Source organism: Pituophis catenifer, unplaced genomic scaffold (assembly GCF_029215685.1).
Source record: "Pituophis catenifer annectens isolate HBS135680 unplaced genomic scaffold, rPitCat1.0.hap2 SCAF_3, whole genome shotgun sequence".
NCBI lineage: Eukaryota > Metazoa > Chordata > Lepidosauria > Squamata > Colubridae > Pituophis > Pituophis catenifer.
In genome coordinates this window covers 149,486,348-149,504,075 of record NW_027256883.1, presented here as the reverse complement: position 1 = coordinate 149,504,075, position 17,728 = coordinate 149,486,348, and the positions used below count along the sequence as shown (strand labels likewise).

The following is a 17,728-nucleotide window of genomic DNA, read 5'->3' as shown; positions in this document are numbered from 1 at the left end:
TCCATTTACAAGCATTACCCTTTCACAAACGCCTAGCTTCTGGAGATTGGACAACCATTTGTCTGGAATGGTATATGGTCTCCTTCTCAAGCAGGGGGTTGGGCTAGAAGACTTCCAAGGTCCCTTCCAGTCCTGCTATTCTATGTTATTCTATGTTCTACTTTCTACAAAAATTATTTTCTGCATCAAAGTTGAATGCTATGTTTGTGGCACATAAGCAGAGATGGGTTTCAACAGATTCTGACCAGTTCTGGAGAACCGGTAGCGGAATTTTTGAGTAGTTCGGAGAACCGGTAAATACCACCTCAGACTGGTCCCGCCCCTATCTATTCTCTGTCTCTGGAGTTCCAGCTGATTGGGAGGAAATGGGAATTTTGCACTAACCTTCCCCTGCCACGCCTACCAAACCACGCCAAAGCCATGCCACGCCCACTAAGCCACACCCACACAACCGGTAGTAAAAAGTTTTGAAACCCACCACTACCCATAAGGGCCCATACTTGAGGAGACATATGGTAGGGTACATGAATTTTCAAATATTTTTGTTGTACTTACTCTCCAGTACTCAAAACATAGCAAAAAAGTGATGTTTATCAAGTCACTTGTTAGACTGGATTCAATCTCATGGTCCACATATTGAAACCTAAAGATGGCATGCTTTTTAGATGGCATTAATTCTTTTGCTTTTGGGATAACTGCTGATTTTTATTTATGTTTATGCTGGTTTCATGGGAAAATGCATAGTGCTTGATGTTAAACTGAAACTTGCATCAAAAATAAGCAAGGGGAAATGCTAACTGATTTCCTTCAAAATACATTAAATTGATATCTCTCTCAGTTTTCAGTTCTCCATTCACAAAAAAAGACAAGTATATTTACTGTACCCTCTATGTAGCCCGGTATCTTTGTTGTCCCCTTGCAACTGGCATTCAGAAGCATTATTTTTCCAACTTGGAAGTAACAATAAATCCTCAAGATGAATGCCTTTTTAAAGACCTGTATTCTTAAATTTATCCAATCCAAGCAATTCAAGCTAGAGGTTATTACCAGGCCATGTGATAATGAAATCCATAAATTACTTCTGTGATACAATTTATTAAAATCTTCTCTTGGAAAAGAAATTAGTAAGTACAAAAATGTTCTTGTTCCTTTCAGGTAGTGGGACTGACACTGTCTCAAAGTCTTGATGATCTTGCTCTTATTTATCTAGCTACAGTTCAAGCCATTGCGGTAAGTTGAGTAAATTTTCCCTAAGATTTTAGAGAAGCTTTCTTTTCTTGGGGTCATAATATGTTGGGGTTTTTTTACAGCAAATGACTATTGAAATTCTTACGACTATTTGTGAATGGAGAAACTGAAACAATTTATCTGCGGCTTAATCTTAACAATACAATAGCATTGAGGGTCTTTTTCTTTTTGTTGTGGCTGCAAATGGTGGCATCAATATGTGGCAACTGCAATTTTTTTAAAAAAACAAAGAGGAAAGTACAAAAAGAACATAAATTTCAAACAAGCTTACATTTGTGTTTATGTTGTCTCCACTCCAAATCTGTCTTCCTTCCCCATATTAAACTGTCCTGTTCAACGGCAAATTTCATTTGGTTGAGAGATATGGAGTGCAACGATGAGTTGGTTATGTCACAAACAGTAGTGTGGACTATTGGCACTATTGATTGATATGTTGTACTTGAATTTTTAGGAGGCAGCCTTCTTCTACATCTAGAAAGCAGGTTTTTCTACCTCAGGCCAAGAATTTAGGAGCTAAAAATGACAAGAAACCTATTTTACTTACTTTTCAAGATACTGTTGCATATGAGTAGTTCAGTTTTTATAGCCAGGATAATTTCAGGGGCCATTTTATTTTTCCCACTCAACAAATGGCAAGAGGGAAAGGAATGTAGAAGGCACATACTATTAGCAGGTAGTAATTAATTAGATTTTGCTTTTCCTTTTACTTGTGGAATAGAGTGGCAGCTGATCCTGTGATCTTCCAGTACTTTTCTAATATTTGTTATTATGCACAAAATGATATAGCTATCCTTAGTAAGGTGGGTAACTTGAAATGGCTGAGCAAATACAAATGTACTTTTTAAGTAGAAAGCTATTTGAAGTTACAACTTAGGGAGACATTTACGCGAGCGAGATTCGAACAGCTTGACACAATGGTCAGGTATGAGAGATTCCATTCTATACCCTACAATGAGCATCTCTGCATTTGCGGGCGACAGAAGTAGAAGACCTGGCTCACATCCTATTTGATTGTTGCTTGTATAAGGTGGTGAGAGACAGGTACCTTGGTCTATATACCAAACAAATGACCCATTGGGATCCCCATATCAAAACAACTTACATTAAGAGCGGGCAGAACCTGAAAATAACATTTAACACAGCACAGTACTTAAACAAAATGGTTCGGTTGAAATCTGCATACGTGGGACTGATTGGGATAGATTGTAAGGGTGACACTGAAATATAATTTTATGTCATTTTATTCTATTTTACATATTTATGTATTAAATTATATTGTATCTTATCTTATAGCTATTGTATTTTGCCCGACTCTTGTTTTAAATTATTTGTTATACATAATATTTCTAAATAACTTTTAAAAAAAGACATTCCAGGATATGGTGCATGGCAAGGATTAGAAATATAGATTTCTGGCTATTGGCTTTTTGCTGGAACATCAAACTGTACTAATTTGGACCCCGTTCAAAATAAAGTTTTTTCAACAAAAAAAAAAGGCCCCAAATAACGCCATAGATGTCCTATGGGGTCTGTTGGGGACTGGATGGGATGAAAATGGGTTAAAAAATTTTAATTGGGTGAATTTTATGGGTAATGGGGTTTTAAATTGGAGAAGCCTAAAATAATTTAATTTTGTTTTAATGTATTTTAATATTTGTATTGTGTGTTTTTAATTCTGGCTGTTCACCGCCCCGAGTCCTTCGGGAGAGGGGGCAATATAAAAATTTAATAAATAAATAAATAAAATAAATAAATGGACTTTGACTCAACCCTTGCAAGACGGATTAGCTGTGGATATTTGGATCCTCCAGATACAAGGATTTCCATCTTTAGTTTTGGATGGGGTGGCACTGCCCCAAACAGGTGCACAGTCTGGGTGGACCTTCTGGACTCCTGCACAAAGAGCAGGCGGCAGTCGTATCCAGGAGGGCCTTTGCACACCTTTGGGGTGTGTGCCAATTATGCCCATTCCTGGACCGGGAGGCCCTGCTCACAGTAACTCACAACATTTTAACCACCAGATTAGACTACTGTATCACACTCTCCATTGGGCTGTCCTTGAAGACCATTTCGAAACTTCAATTGGTGCTGAATGCAGCCATGTGGGTTTTAACTGGTGCCAGATATATGGCACATGTAATACCATTCCTGCGTGATGAGCTGCACTGGTTACCATTGTAACCATTCTAGATGCAATTCAAGGTACTGGTGGTTACCTGTAAAGTCCTACATGGCTAGGAACCTGAGGGATCGCCTTTTTCAAAGAGTTTCTACCCATCCAATTAGATCAGTTGGACATGGGCATGCTGCAGTCTCGTCAGTCAAAGAATGTCAGCTGACAAGCAGTAGAAGACAAGCTTTTTCTGTAGCCTCTCCTGCTCTGTGGAACATCCTCCCTTCAGAGATTAGAATGTCCCCAACCCCGTTAGCCTTCCATAAAGCTTTAAAGACCTGACTGTGCTCCCAAGCCTGAGGTGCTACATGTGCCAAGGACCCCACCTCCTGACCAGTGGTGGGATCCTCCCAGTTTATCAACCAGTTTGGTGATCGTGTGACTTGCACACACATGCGCAGTTTCAAGAAACGCTGCACGTGCATGTACAGTTTCAAGGAATTGTCACTTCCTGGTTTCATCGGAGGAGTAACACAGCTGATTCGCACGACAATCTGCTCTACCGCGCGAATCAGCTGAGAAGATAAAGGTTGGAAAATGGCACGTGGGCTCATCTGAACATTGGGGTGAACCAGTCCGCTCCCAGCTGATTGTTGGAGCTATTGGTTCACCCAAACCAGTCCGAACTGGTAGAATCCCACCCCTGCTCCTGGCTGTGTTATTAAAGGCCAGATATCTTGCTTTTGTATGCACTTTGAATTAAACATTTTAATGTTTTTACTATTTTACTCAGTAAAATTTTACTGATTTTTTTACTATTTTATTGTTTTAAAATGTTAATTGTAATATATGTTTTGAATTGCGAGCTGCCTACAGTCATTTGCTGAGATGGGCGGCTATAGAAATCAAATCAAATCAAATCAATAAATATGTAAGCTCTGAGATCACAATCTTAAACTTATGTAATATTCCACCTTCTAAATAATGTTCTCTCTTCCCAAAATTCCTGTCTCAACAATATAATGTAGTGCTTTCCACTGTTGCTCTTATATAGTCTATTCCAAGTCACAACAACATGACATATATCATGAATTTTGTAATTGTCATTAGTTACAACACCAGGTGACATCATTTGCTTCGTCTTCCTCATATGTGGACATTTATAATTGATTCAACCTATAGATATAGATATCTATAAAATCTGCTATGGAGTTTTCGTTTATCATAGTCAAATAGCTTCTGTTCTTTTCTAGAGTGTTCCACAATATTACTTTGCTCAGTTTAGCAATGTGACCAATTTCTTGAAATCCATTTGCACAGTTTTAACACTTTCCTAGAAACAACAGTGGTGGGTTGTTACCAGTTTGCCCTGGTTCAGGCAAACCTGTAGCAGCAGTGGCAGGAGGCTCTGCCCACCCGCCCGGATGTTATCAAATATGATATGCGCATGCGCAGACAGGGCGCGCACACAAGCAAAGTGAGCATGCGTGCGCGAGCAAACCGGTAGCACAGATAAGTGAAACCCACCCCTGACAAACAGGATTTATTTTTATATAGTTAGAAAGTATATTTGCTAATTTTATTATTACTGTTCTTTGATAGTACAACAGTGGTATACTTTCATGCCACTCTTTGATTTAAAAATGCAAATCATTTTTCAGAAAATGAGAACTACTAACATTATTTTGTGAAAGACTACAACTTCTTTGCCAAACAAGCACTGTGGCATTATTTTATGCTAATGAGGTGGAAGTTTTCTCAGTTGGGTATCCTGGGAAATGCATCTATTATTATTCAAGTGTTTCTTTATACTAGATTCTATTGTGCTTTGAAATTAAACTCGCTGGTCCTCCTGTGTTATTTTTACAGAGGTAATGTATATATATAATGTACATACAATAATGTGTGTGGGGGAGATTATTACTCACCGATATACTTAACTGGTTCTTAGTTCTGGAACAACTAAAACAACAATAACAAAAAAAAAAAAAAAACCAATGGATCAGGGCCTGCTATTTTCTGTAAAATTCAGAAAATATTACTTTTAATGCTTAAGGGTATTTTGGAAATATAACTTGCTTGGAAATTAGTCACTATTTTATAGAAATCAAGATATTACAGTCACAATATATTAACTTACAACTATACAACTGCATATTAGGCGTGTTGTTCACATGTATTAAATAAAATACATATAAAGGATATAAAGTTTTATTGAGGATAAAACATATGAAGAACAGATGCAGGAACTGGGTATGTCTAGTTTAATGAAAAGAAGGACTAGGGGTGACATGATAGCAGTGTTCTGATGTGTCAGGGGTTGCCACAAAGAAGAGGGAGTCAAACTATTCTCTAAAGCACCTGAGGGTAGAACAAGAAGCAATGGGTAGAAACTAATCCAGGAGAAAAGCAACCTGGAATTAAGGAGAAATTTCCTGGCATTTGCATATCTCTTAGTTTGCATGGTTTTCCTTATACAGGTAATCCTTGACTGAAAACAGTTTGTTCAGTTTTAGGACTGAAAAAAGTGGCTTATGACTGTTTTTTACACTTATGATCATTGCAGCCTTCCCATGGTCATGTGATCAAATTTCAGATGCTTGGCAACTGATTCATATTTATGACGGTTGCAGTGTCCCAGGGTCATGTGATCCCCTTTTGCGACCTTCTGACAAGCAAAGTCAATGTAGAAGCCAGATTCACTTAACAGCTGTGTAATTAAATTAACAACTGTAGTGATTCATTTAACAACTGTGGCAAAAAAGTTTATAAATTGGGCAAAACTCACTTAACAAATGCCTCTCTTAACAACAGAAATGTTGGGCTCAATTGTGATCATAAGTCAAGGACTACCCGTAGTAATGTAGTAAGATACTGAATCTATATTAATTATATTGATGTTAATTCAAAAAAATGAGTTAGTTTCACCTTAGACTTTGCTGTGACCTTTTTCAGGCAAACATAACGATATTTTTACTGCAGAGAAGAAAAACAGAATAACTAGTTTTGAGATGGGGAAAAGGTTATTTTGTGTGTGTTGGGGGGATATTATATATATTAACTTCCATTAATGTTACAGATATCTAGATAAATATGGATTGTAGGAATTCTGAAAAATATCCACAGTGCTCTCAAGTGGTAAAATTGCAGTAGTTAAGAATAAAACTATTCACAAACTCAAAGCAAGACACAATTTTTAAAAGTGAATACCTGTCCCTTAGTAATGAAAATAATGAGCATAGGATAGTTTTCCTCAGTCTGATGATCTCCAGAAGAGTTGGATTACATTTCCCATCATCCACATCTAATACAGTAATTAACATATTGTGTGTCATTAATTGTACCGTGCCTTTCATTTAGGTACCCTTGCTAATGTTAGAAGTTTGCCAGAACTACCTATCTTAAATCAAAATTCCCGTGAAACTTTATCAGGATGAAATAAACAATTGAAGCTTAACTCTGCTTTTCTTAAATATCCTGGCGAAGTCTGTACAGGCATTTGCAGTACATTGTAAATCTTACAATGAACTTTGGCCATGCTTCAGAAGATGTTCAGTGTTAAATGCTGAGGGAATTCTTTAGCATTATGAGTTTGGCACAGGGTAGATTTGGCAGTAATGTTACTTTTGAGGTTTTTATTTTCTTTCAGTTGACATCCAAAAACCAATTTTAAATACACAGTTAGTGTTCAAAGGGTTTCTCTGCATGAGCTGGAAATGCGAAACAAAAATCCCTAAACCCATTTAAACGTTTATTTCTATTGTTTTAATTTTATTTTACTTTTTCAGAAGGTAAGTCAAAGGTTAGAGTTGAAAAAAGTGCTCTTGATCAGAGCTATTATAACTAAATTGGTTTCTAAACAAAAACGTAATAAAAACATGGATATAAAACAGAGATAAAAAATATGATTGCTGTATGTTTAACAATGTTAATTCCTGCATTTCTTCAACTATTCGTGAATGAGGAAGAGGATATACTTCTGTGTATGTTTTTCTTATAAACTAATGTCTGTTTTACAATTAATCTGGAGGCGTAGATAGACAATTTAATGTCAAAAGCAGAAAATTTAGAAATGCAACATTATAGTCACTGTTGATCCTAGCTTTTAAAAAACTCTTCTTTCTCATCAGTGGAAATAACTATGGCTTTTCAGCTTTTCAAAGAAACCATTTTACCTGTAGCACTTTTTGTTAATAGATATTTCTTTATGTTCTGTTGCATTTAAGTTGGGAACCAGATATATCGTAGAAACAATGCAAGTCGCAGGGCATCGTATCAACACTCTCTTTATGTGTGGTGGTCTGAGCAAGAATCCTCTCTTTGTCCAAATGCATGCAGACATCATTGGTAAGTTTCAGAATACAGCGAAAGAAATGAGCACTAAACTGAGTTTAGCATTCCTGTTCCTTGGCTGAAGAAATTGCAGGGTGAATATTATGACACGTTCATAACAATATCAGCAAACAAGTTATAACTTAATCTTTCTGATACAGATATAGACCCTTGACTTGTAACTAAACTAAACTATTTGTTTAGTGACTATTCGAAGTTACAATGGCACTGAAAAAAGTGACTTATGTTTTTCATACTTACGACCATTAGCAGCATCCCCATGGTGATGTGATCAAAAGTTGGATGCTTGGCAACTGACATATATTCATGATGGTTGCAGTGTCCTGGAATCATGTGATCATTTGACAACTTAACAGGGCAACTTATCAGTAACAGAGTTGGAAAGGACCTTGGAGGTCATCTAGTCCAACCCCCTGCTCACGCAGGAGACCTGTACAAGAGATTTGAACCGCTGAACTGTCGAACTTTCTGATCAACAAGCTCAATGTCTTAGCCACTGAGCCACCTAGTTAGGCCACCTAGTCAGACAAGCAAAGTCAATGGGGAAGCCAGATTCATTTAACAATCCTGTAACTAACTTAACAACTGCAGTGACTCATTTAACAACTGTGGAAAGAATGGTAATAAAATGGAGCAAAGCTCACTTAAGAACTGTCTTACTTAGCAACAGAAATTTGGGGCTCAATTGTGATCATAAGTCATGAAGTACCTGTAGATTGGGATTCTGCAGTTGTACATTTTACCTTTCCTGGTTAATATTAATAGTATCTCAGTGTTTCATTAGAAAAGTTAAAATCATTAAGCTGAACCACAGCTAGATGCAAGAAGGATGGATCAAAAATTTTCAGTGAAAAAAGGGGCACTGTTGCATTTGACTCTCAAAAAATCTGAGAAGAGCCAAATAATAGCAAAGCCTACATTTTGTAATAATCTTCAGGATTTATCCTTTTAAATTGTTCTGATAGGCATGGCAATAATTATAAATCATGCTGAAATGGATGAATTAGCCTGATTCAATCAAAAACAAATTCCAGTGTTCCTATATAAAGATAAGTAAATACACCAATTGAAAAGGTTCATAGTACACACCATTGTGAAATAATATTTCTGGTGCTGCCCAGAAATAACAGTTGTATTTTCTGATGGATTATTTCTCAATTATTGGTTGAAAGTAAATGAATAATTTTAATTTTTCAAGTAACTCAATCATGTAAACCGTGTGTTGTAGGATTTAATATGTCTATTGATTCAAAGTAGGCAAGGAGTTGCATTTAATTCATAATATTCAGTGGTGTGCTAGCATTTGCCATTTATCAAATACTAAGGATACATAAAATTGGCACATTTTAAATCAGAAGAAGATGTCAGGAGATTCATTTTTTCTGGTCAAAATGTTAATAGCATTTAAAGCCAATTGCCTGTCTATAAGAGGAGATCCTAATTCATCTAACTTGTCATTTACACGTGAGTATTTTTGGATATATCTTGTGGTTAAAAAGAATATATACTTCACCTGTGGAAAATGTATTTCTACAGTTCTAAAAGGTTGGGATTAAAAGCAAACCCTGAACCATATGAGCCCTTTATTCTTCAGAGGAACCAATATGGTTTAGATCAAGTCTAAAGCTTGGGCTCTGGGTATTTTGCTTTTAGATTTGCATCTCTTCAACATCAAACCAGGAATTGAGATCAAAATCAGCATTAAGTAATTACATTTCTTGAAAGCAGAAAAAGTGAACCAAATGATACAAGGTCTTGACCTGGGCTAGATATGCACAACAGGCTGTTGCCTCAGTGGCCTTTTCTATTTGTCCAATGTGATTTTATCAAGTGCACACCTTTTTCCTTATCTAATTCAAATAGCTTTGGAACCAAGAGCTCCTTTCTGATGTCTAAAATTAAAGATCTATTAATAGATAATTATGATTAAATTTTAAACTGGAGTCCTTTGACTGTATCTAATAGCCAAGCAGAACATTGGACAAAGAGGCCTTTCTGCAGCTTAGGAATTTTTCCTGATTGTAGGAACTGTGATTGACATAGGATGTCAGAGTTCATCTGACTAAAATGCTCTTAGTTCTCTTGCCCTCATTAAAATCTATCTGATAAAATAGTTAACATTCCTTTATCAATCCCCTATTCTTCCAGGGAAAGACAGGGAAATACTGAATATATTACTGTTAAATTCAAGTACCCATTAGCCAATTATACAGGCTACCAGTAGATAATTTCATAGACCATTTAAAAGCCTCAGATTCATATTGTACAGAGGGCAAGATGAATACATTCTTTGTTTGAAGGCACTTACAATGATGTGAAACATAAGCACCAAGTAAATTAAAAAATTAAATTTAAAGCACGACAGCTATAAAGTCAGTTTATAAGTTAGTCCCTCCACAACTTTACACAATTGTATTTTATCAAAATATTTTTTGCCATGGAAAATCTACTAATTTCATCTATGTATCCTGAGATAGTATTTATCTCTAAAAGGTAAAGGTTCCCCTCGCACATATGTGCTAGTCGTTCCTGACTCTAGGGGGCAGTGCTCATCTCTGTTTCAAAGCCGAAGAGCCAGCACTGTCCGAAGACCTCTCCGTGGTCATGACTAAACACCAAAGGCACATAGAACGTTGTTACCTTCCCACCAAGGGTGATCCCTATTTTTTCTACTAGCATTTTTTTACGTGCTTTCGAACTGCTAGGTTGGCAGAAGCTGGGACAAGTAATGGGAGCTCACCCTGTTACGCGGCACTAGGGATTCGAACTGCTGAACTGCCGGCCTTTCAATCGACAAACTCAGCGTATTAGCCATGAGCCACCACATTTCTTAATGCTGCCCTTGACTGTTTATACATTGAATTTGACTTGCGTTTAATGCTTAGGGGACACCAAGAAGATCATACCAAGAAGCTATATTAGCCTTTAAAAAGAAGAAACTGTTTTAATACTTCAGGGAGAGATGTTTCTTACATGCTTCATACCTCAGGCCCTTTAACTGATCTGTTGTCTTTGCCCAGGCATGCCTGTTGTTCTAGCCCAAGAAGTGGAGTCTGTGCTAATGGGTGCTGCTATTCTTGGAGCCTGTGCTTCTAAAGACTTTGCTTCCCTGCAGGTATGTAATCACAGAAGGTTCAAACTGAATACAACAACTTGAACTCTGTTTTGCTTTGTTCCACCTCAGGCATGTTATAATTTAGAAGGGGAGAAAATGCAGGTTTTCATCATTACAAAAGCCAGTGGTTTTAGCCAAATTTTCTATTTACGGGTGGGTTGGTTGGTTGGTTGGTTAAGGTTAAGTAAGGACACAGAGCATACAAGTGCTGTATAATATGGCCTAGTCATTCAAGACAGAGAAATTCAGCATGGAATTGGAATTAATTTTTATTGTTGAGACAATGAGCACTTAATCTACTTTTAAAGCTAGAGTTTTGATGCATCATTAGCAAATACTGATTTCTGCACTGGGAAATTAGTAGACATTTCTAATTTATGAAGTGTTGACACATATCACTGAGTTAATATGCAGTGTACTAAATTATGTAGGTTGGTCACAATCAAGAAGAGAAATCAATTAAATTTGCTGTTGAAACAGAAGTGGCAATAGTAACAACCAGGCATGATAATATAAAGAATTCTGATACCACTGAAACGAGTAAATGTATTCCATTTGTTGAGTTCAGCATGTTTGTAGAAGTAGTGAAAAAGATTGTCCCTCAGTATATAGACTAATTGAAAATAACTATCTTAGGTTCTTCAGTGGATTTTTTTAAAAAAAAAAACCTATTTCCTGGAGATATAGAAGAGTAAACATTCATAGGTGTTTTTAGTGTAATGATAATTAATAATCAGTTTGTGCTTATACTCTGTGGTAGATTCCTAAATTGTTTTTCCTCTGGATCATTCTTCTGACAAAAAGAGATTTTGTTTGTAGAACATTATATATTAACAACAATTTCCCATAGTCCCTTACATTTGCTTCATGAATACCACCAAATTTCTTTTGCTGTGACAATGGTCTGATCCTCATTTACATAGGAAGAAGTCCCACTAAACACAGAGGTGAATATTTTAATAACTCATAGCAGAGATTTGTTTGTTTGTTGTGGTGCAATTATAATTGCTTTACCAGCTTGACGTCTAAGGAATAATTGTGGGACAATGGATAAACAGAAGGCAGTAATGAATAGAAGCTGTTTATTCCATTCAAGTTCTAACCCAGTCTCCAGTATAATATTTCCATTTTTCTATTACTAAAAAAAGAAATGCTATTTGCTAGAATTCAAATCATCCTATTTAAGTGATACTAATATATTTGTTTTAAAAAGTATTTTACGGGTCTTACTATACATACAAGTTATTCAGATTTTTTTTAATTGTCCATAGATGAAATTATTTCATCAACTGAGTGAATTATTGTCCGAATTTTTTTTAGATGGAGATGAAAGATATAACATCTAATAAATCATTAAATAAACAAGAATGTGAAGTAAGGATTCCCTGGTGAATTACACTCCTTTTGATAGAAGACGTGGTCATTTTATTATGCTTCTGTTATCAAATGACTGAATGGCTTTATATGTTTCAGAGGGATTTAATTATTCCACCTTTAAGGTGATTTCAACGCTCATCTGCTCTTTCTCCTTTGCAGGGTGGGGCTGGGATAGTAACACTACCGCCCAATGAGGAAATGAGGAAATTTTATCTGCAATCCTTCTGCCTTTAACTTATTCTCCAGCCAGCTGGCTTCTTCCAGCAAAAGCACCAAAGTTATGTTATGGTAGGAATGGTTCAGCTTTAGAATTCTTCCTTGGGGAGAGAGGAAAGACACTCAATAGAGACAGAAAACTATTCATTGTTGTCTATGGAGATTCTCAGTTATCCAAGTCATGGTTGTCCCAAAGTTGGTTTTTTTTCAAGAAGCAACTGGACTTTCTTGTTTTTACTTTGAAGATGTTTTGCCTCTTATCTAAGAAGCTTTTCAGCTCTGACTGGATGGTAGGGAATGGAAGGATTTATATTTCTTGCAAACAGCTGGTCATTTGCACTTTTTAATAGAGTTGTTGAGACCACTGGAGGTTTATCTATGTTCTCAGGGTCACTTGAGTAGTGCAAATGGGTGTGGAGCCTTCTTGGAACTGCTGAAAGGACTGTGTTGTAGACTGGAGATAGATGATGTCATATCCTTCCCCCTCTGTTAAGAGAGGGATGTTTTGTTTCCCCAGTGTACAGATCTGCACATGTCTCACTGCATTGGGGAAACAAAACAACCACTTCAAAAATGCATGGCACAACATAGGAGAACAAACCTATCAGGACGAGATTCAGCAGTCCATCTGCATTTCAAAGACAAAGGCCACTCTTTTGAAGACAGCAAAGACAACATTTTGGACAAAGAGGACTGCTGGTTTGAAAAAGGATCAAAGAGGCTATCTATGTCAAAATTGAACAAACCTCTCTCAACAGAGGGGGAGGGATACTGCATCATCTATCACCAGTCTGCAACGTAGTCCTTTTAGCAGTTCCAGGAAGGCTCCACACCCATTTGCACTACTCAGGTGACCCTGAGGACACAGATAAACCTTCAGTGGCCTCAACGACTCTCTAAAAGAATGCAAATGACCAGCTATCTCCAAGGAATATAAATCCTTCCATTCCCCACCATCCAGGCAGGGCTGACAGAGCTTGGATAAGAAGTGAAACATCTTCAAAGAAAAACAGAGTCCAGGTGCCTCTTAAAAAAAAGAATCTTTGTATTCACTGTTGTTTTGCTACTAAAACAATATTCTTCTGGCTGTATGTTACAAGGAAAAACGGGGGGTGAATTTTCAAAGCATATAGTAAAGGTGAATCATTTTTCCAGAGTGCTGCTCCCACTGTCCATGGCTGGGATCTTCACTTCATATCCTGTCAGTAACTGAGTGAGAGCTGTTAAACTCTCCCTGCTAGGACACGCCTCCAGTCCCATGATCCTCCAGTCTATCACTCAGTTACTGGCAAGAACTGAAGTGAATTTCAGAGCTGTGCTGTTTTAGACTTTAGTCTGTTAATTTCACTGCTCTCCCTGACCCTTTTTTTCTCCTCGTTTAGGTTTTTGTTTCTTTATTGTTGATTATTCCTTTTTCGTGCTTCTGTGAACTTATTTCTGGCTGCTGTTGCGTGCGGTGAGTCTTCGGGCCGCCCACGCCTGGAGCGTCGCAGCCGCCGGATTCCGACTCTTCGGGGCGGATCCGGCAAGCTATTGTTGGCCGCTAGCGAGGGGATGAGCGTGCAGGCTTGTCGCTCTCCCCGCTGACTTCTGGACATCGGCGGCGGCTTCGGGGCAGCGTCACACTGTCAGTGCGCTCCCCGTCCTCTGGGCTCCCGGCGACGGCGTGAGTCAGGAATTCGGCGCGCAGGCTTGCCGCCGTTTTAAAATCGCCGCTTTCCCTTGCGTTTGGAGGAGCGCCATCCTCGAGGTGCGCCCTCCGTTCGATAGCGCTTCCACCGGACCGGCGAGCAACGTTCTGGTTGGAATTTGAGGGGCCTGCAGGTGGCCTGGATCGGGCCTGAGGGCGACAGCGGGCGCCATTTTGAGAGACCTTTGAGCGCCGCCATTTTACCTGGCCCGCCATTCTGTTGCAGCGAGGGGCGGAGTTTGGCCTTGGAAGCCTTTTGTCTCAGCAACAGATAGTTTATGCCTTGGTCATTTGAATTACTTCTACGTCTCAATCTAGACCAGAGGAGCTCTCAGCCTCTTAGTATTGGACTTCCTCCTTTCTTCTGTATATAGTTACCCCCTGTTTTTTACAAAAAAAAAAAAAAAAAAAGAGAGAGAAAAGGAATTACTCTTGCTGTTTGCATGCTAACTGCATCGTTTAACATACCCCTTCATTATTAATATTTACTACAAAAAAAAAAAAAAATTGTTATTGATATTTGTATATATAAAATACATAAAAAGGACAGTTGGCATCTGTGGACTACAACCAAGACCCGGTCCCCTTATACTTACCTGCCAGTTCCGTGCCTCCTTGGTCGGTCTGAGCTATTTATCAACATGGCTGACCATGCACTATCATCTGACTTTGAGCCATACCTTAGCCCGCCACACAGCCCAGCCAAGCGGGCCAAAAAGGCATCCAAGAAACGCTCCGTGTCTTCCAGCCACACCTCTCGGAAGTCAAAATCTTCCAAGGCTTTGGACAGAGACGCTCAACGCCGCCACAATGCGCTGGAGAAACAGTGGGACAAGGCAAGGTTGGCGGCTGTGGCAGAAGTGGGTCTGGGCACGAGCGCAACTCAACGAGACTCCATTGTCCGGGATTCTTCGTCTTCGGACTCTCCTGCCTCATCTCCAGAGAGGCACACCATCGAGGCTACCCAACAAGCCCGACAGTTACACCTTGCTAAGGGTGTCTCTCAGTCGCTACCTGATGTGTCTAGGGCGGGGATCACTCCCTCCCAGAGACCTGCTTGTCGCCCCCCTGAGGCCACGTTTACCCCTACTGCGGCTGGACTTCGGGGCCCTGATGGGGCGCTTACCCCGGCACCTGTTGACATGCAAGCCTTTTTCGCATCAGCTTTTTCTTCGTTTTTGGCTGCCGGAATGCAACAAGTGTCTCAGCCTCCATCGGTCGCATCCTCGGCTCAGCCCGCTCAACTGGGTCATCAAGTCACGACCCGTGCTGTTAGGAAACAGTCTGCCTCCTCTTCCCGGGCTGGCTCTGACCAAGGTGAAGAATGCCCGGAAGATATCGAATTTTCAGAAGATGAGGACTTACCTCCGGATTCCCCGGCTTTCACGGGGTTGTTCCGTCCATCGATGTTTAAGTCGCTGCTGCACAAAGCTCGTCTTACCACCAATTTGAACACTCCTGGCGTAGACCCGTCTGGCGCTTCTACGTCCGCGGGACCCCACGACGCTTTATTTATGTCTGCTAAACCGGACAAGGAGGTGATTCCGTGTCCCCGCCTGTTCCTGGACGTTCTTCAGTCGCCTTGGGGTCAACCCGGATCACTAACATCGCCCAGCACCCTCGACAGGAAGTTGTACTGTTCTGCACCTGAATTAGAGGACCTCTTGGCTCTTCCTACCATTGATCCACCTGTAGCGTCCTTGGCCTCCAACTCCTCAGTGTCTACTGACTCTCTAGATGGTCTCAAGTCAGAAGACCGCAGAGCGGAGCTAGCCTTCCGGAGGTCTCATCAAGCAGTAGCCTGGGCGATCAGGACGGCGACTGCTACTTCCTTCTTCAATAGGGCCACGCTGATTTGGCTTAAACAGCTCCAACAGAGACTGCCTCCGGAAGAGACTAGGTTACACCAGGACATAAATAAAATTGTGGCTGCCACCGAGTATTCGGCAGACGCCTCTCTTAACTCGGTGAAGTTTGCGTCCAGGGCTTTGGCATCATCTGTCTCTTCCAGACGTCTGTTCTGGCTTCGACATTGGAAGGCGGACCTCAAGGCAAAGTGGAGGCTGGCATCTGCTTCCTATAAGGTTCCGAATTTGTTTGGTCCTGCCTTGGACCCGCTCCTGGTGGAGGATCGTGACAAGCGCAAGGTCCTCCCGACAGCATACCGACGCACAGAGAGGAGGTACACTCCTTACAGCCAGCGCCAGTCCTTTCGTCCCTTTCAAGGTTCAGGCGGCTCCTTCTCCCGCAGGCCCTCTTTTGCCGGCCCGGACAGGGCGCAGGGAAGGGATTCCTTTCGGGACCGAAGCAAGTTCCAGCCACAACCTAAGCGCCCCTTCCGTGGTTCCAACTTCAGGCAGTCTCGCAGAGGCAAATGACTTGCCTCTCACAGGGCCCATAGGCGGGAGACTTCAATTGTTCCATCACCAGTGGGCCCTTTCCACCAAGGACTCTTGGGTACTGCGCACCATTTCTTCTGGTCTCTCTATCGACTTTATCGGAACTCCGCCAAGTCGCTTCGTCTCCTGCCCAGTTCCAACGTCTGTGGAGCGGCACCATCTGATGCTGCAAGAGATTGCCCATCTGTTGAGCATCAGGGCAATAGAATCGGTCTCCTATTCGGAACGGGGATTGGGCTTCTATTCGACTTTCTTTCTTGTCCCCAAAAACTCGGGGGGCTGGCGCGGTATCCTGAACTTAAAGCTATTGAACCTGTCGGTGGAGTACCGCAGGTTCAAAATGCATTCGCTTCGGTCGATACTAGCGGGGGTTCGGTCGGGAGACCTGCTCCAATCAGTGGACCTGAAAGAAGCCTACCTACATGTTCCGGTTCACCCTCTACACAGATGCTTCCTGAGGTTCGAGTACGACGGGAGGCACTTCCAATACCGGGCTATGCCGTTCGGTCTCTCCTCCGCTCCTCGCACATTCACCAAGCTCGTGGCGGTGGTGGCTGCTTCTCTCCGAATTCAGTCGGTGCGAGTGATGTGCTATCTCGACGATGTCTTGATTCTATCTTCCTTTCCAGACCAAGCATCGTGCGACCGGGACCTGGTACTGGACACATTCCAACGCCACGGATTCTCGATAAATCTGGAAAAGAGCCACCTTGTTCCAGCTACAAGACTGCTTCACCTCGGAGCCCTGATCGATTCGGTCAAAGGACAGGTCTTTCTCTCGCCAGAGAGGGCTCAAAGCATCACCGACCTGATTCGACAAATCCTACCACTGGAGAAGGTACCGCTCTCGCTCTTATCACAACTGCTGGGGAAAATGGTGTCCTGCTACAACATCGTTCCGTGGGCACGCAGACACTCCCGAGCGTTACAGTGGTTCCTCCTTCCCTTCCAAAAATCGGGCCGTGCCAGTTCGAGTCACCGGGTGTTCTTGCCCCCTCAGATCCGCCTGTCAATGTCTTGGTGGCTGTCACCGGCGATTCTACAGGGCTGCGACTTCACAGAGCCGGACAGGCTGACCCTAACGTCGGACGCCAGTCTACGAGGCTGGGGAGCACATCTGGACAACCTTGTGACTCAAGGGCAGTGGTCAACAACGGAGAGCCGCTGCAGTATAAATCTACTCGAGCTGAGGGCGGTGAGGCTGGCGCTTTGTCACT

The 17,728-nt window shown here is 40.9% G+C and overlaps 1 protein-coding gene across 1 annotated transcript in view; it reads left to right on the top strand.

The window, feature by feature from the left end:
* The window catches only part of FGGY (FGGY carbohydrate kinase domain containing), a 150,970-nt gene that overhangs the window by 91,083 nt on the left and 42,159 nt on the right, over positions 1-17,728 (top strand). Inside the window, exons 12-14 of the mRNA XM_070939505.1 lie at positions 1,156-1,230; positions 7,588-7,708; positions 10,735-10,829. Of these exons, the coding sequence (XP_070795606.1) occupies positions 1,156-1,230; positions 7,588-7,708; positions 10,735-10,829 (291 nt within the window). The remainder of the gene's footprint in view (positions 1-1,155; positions 1,231-7,587; positions 7,709-10,734; positions 10,830-17,728) is intronic.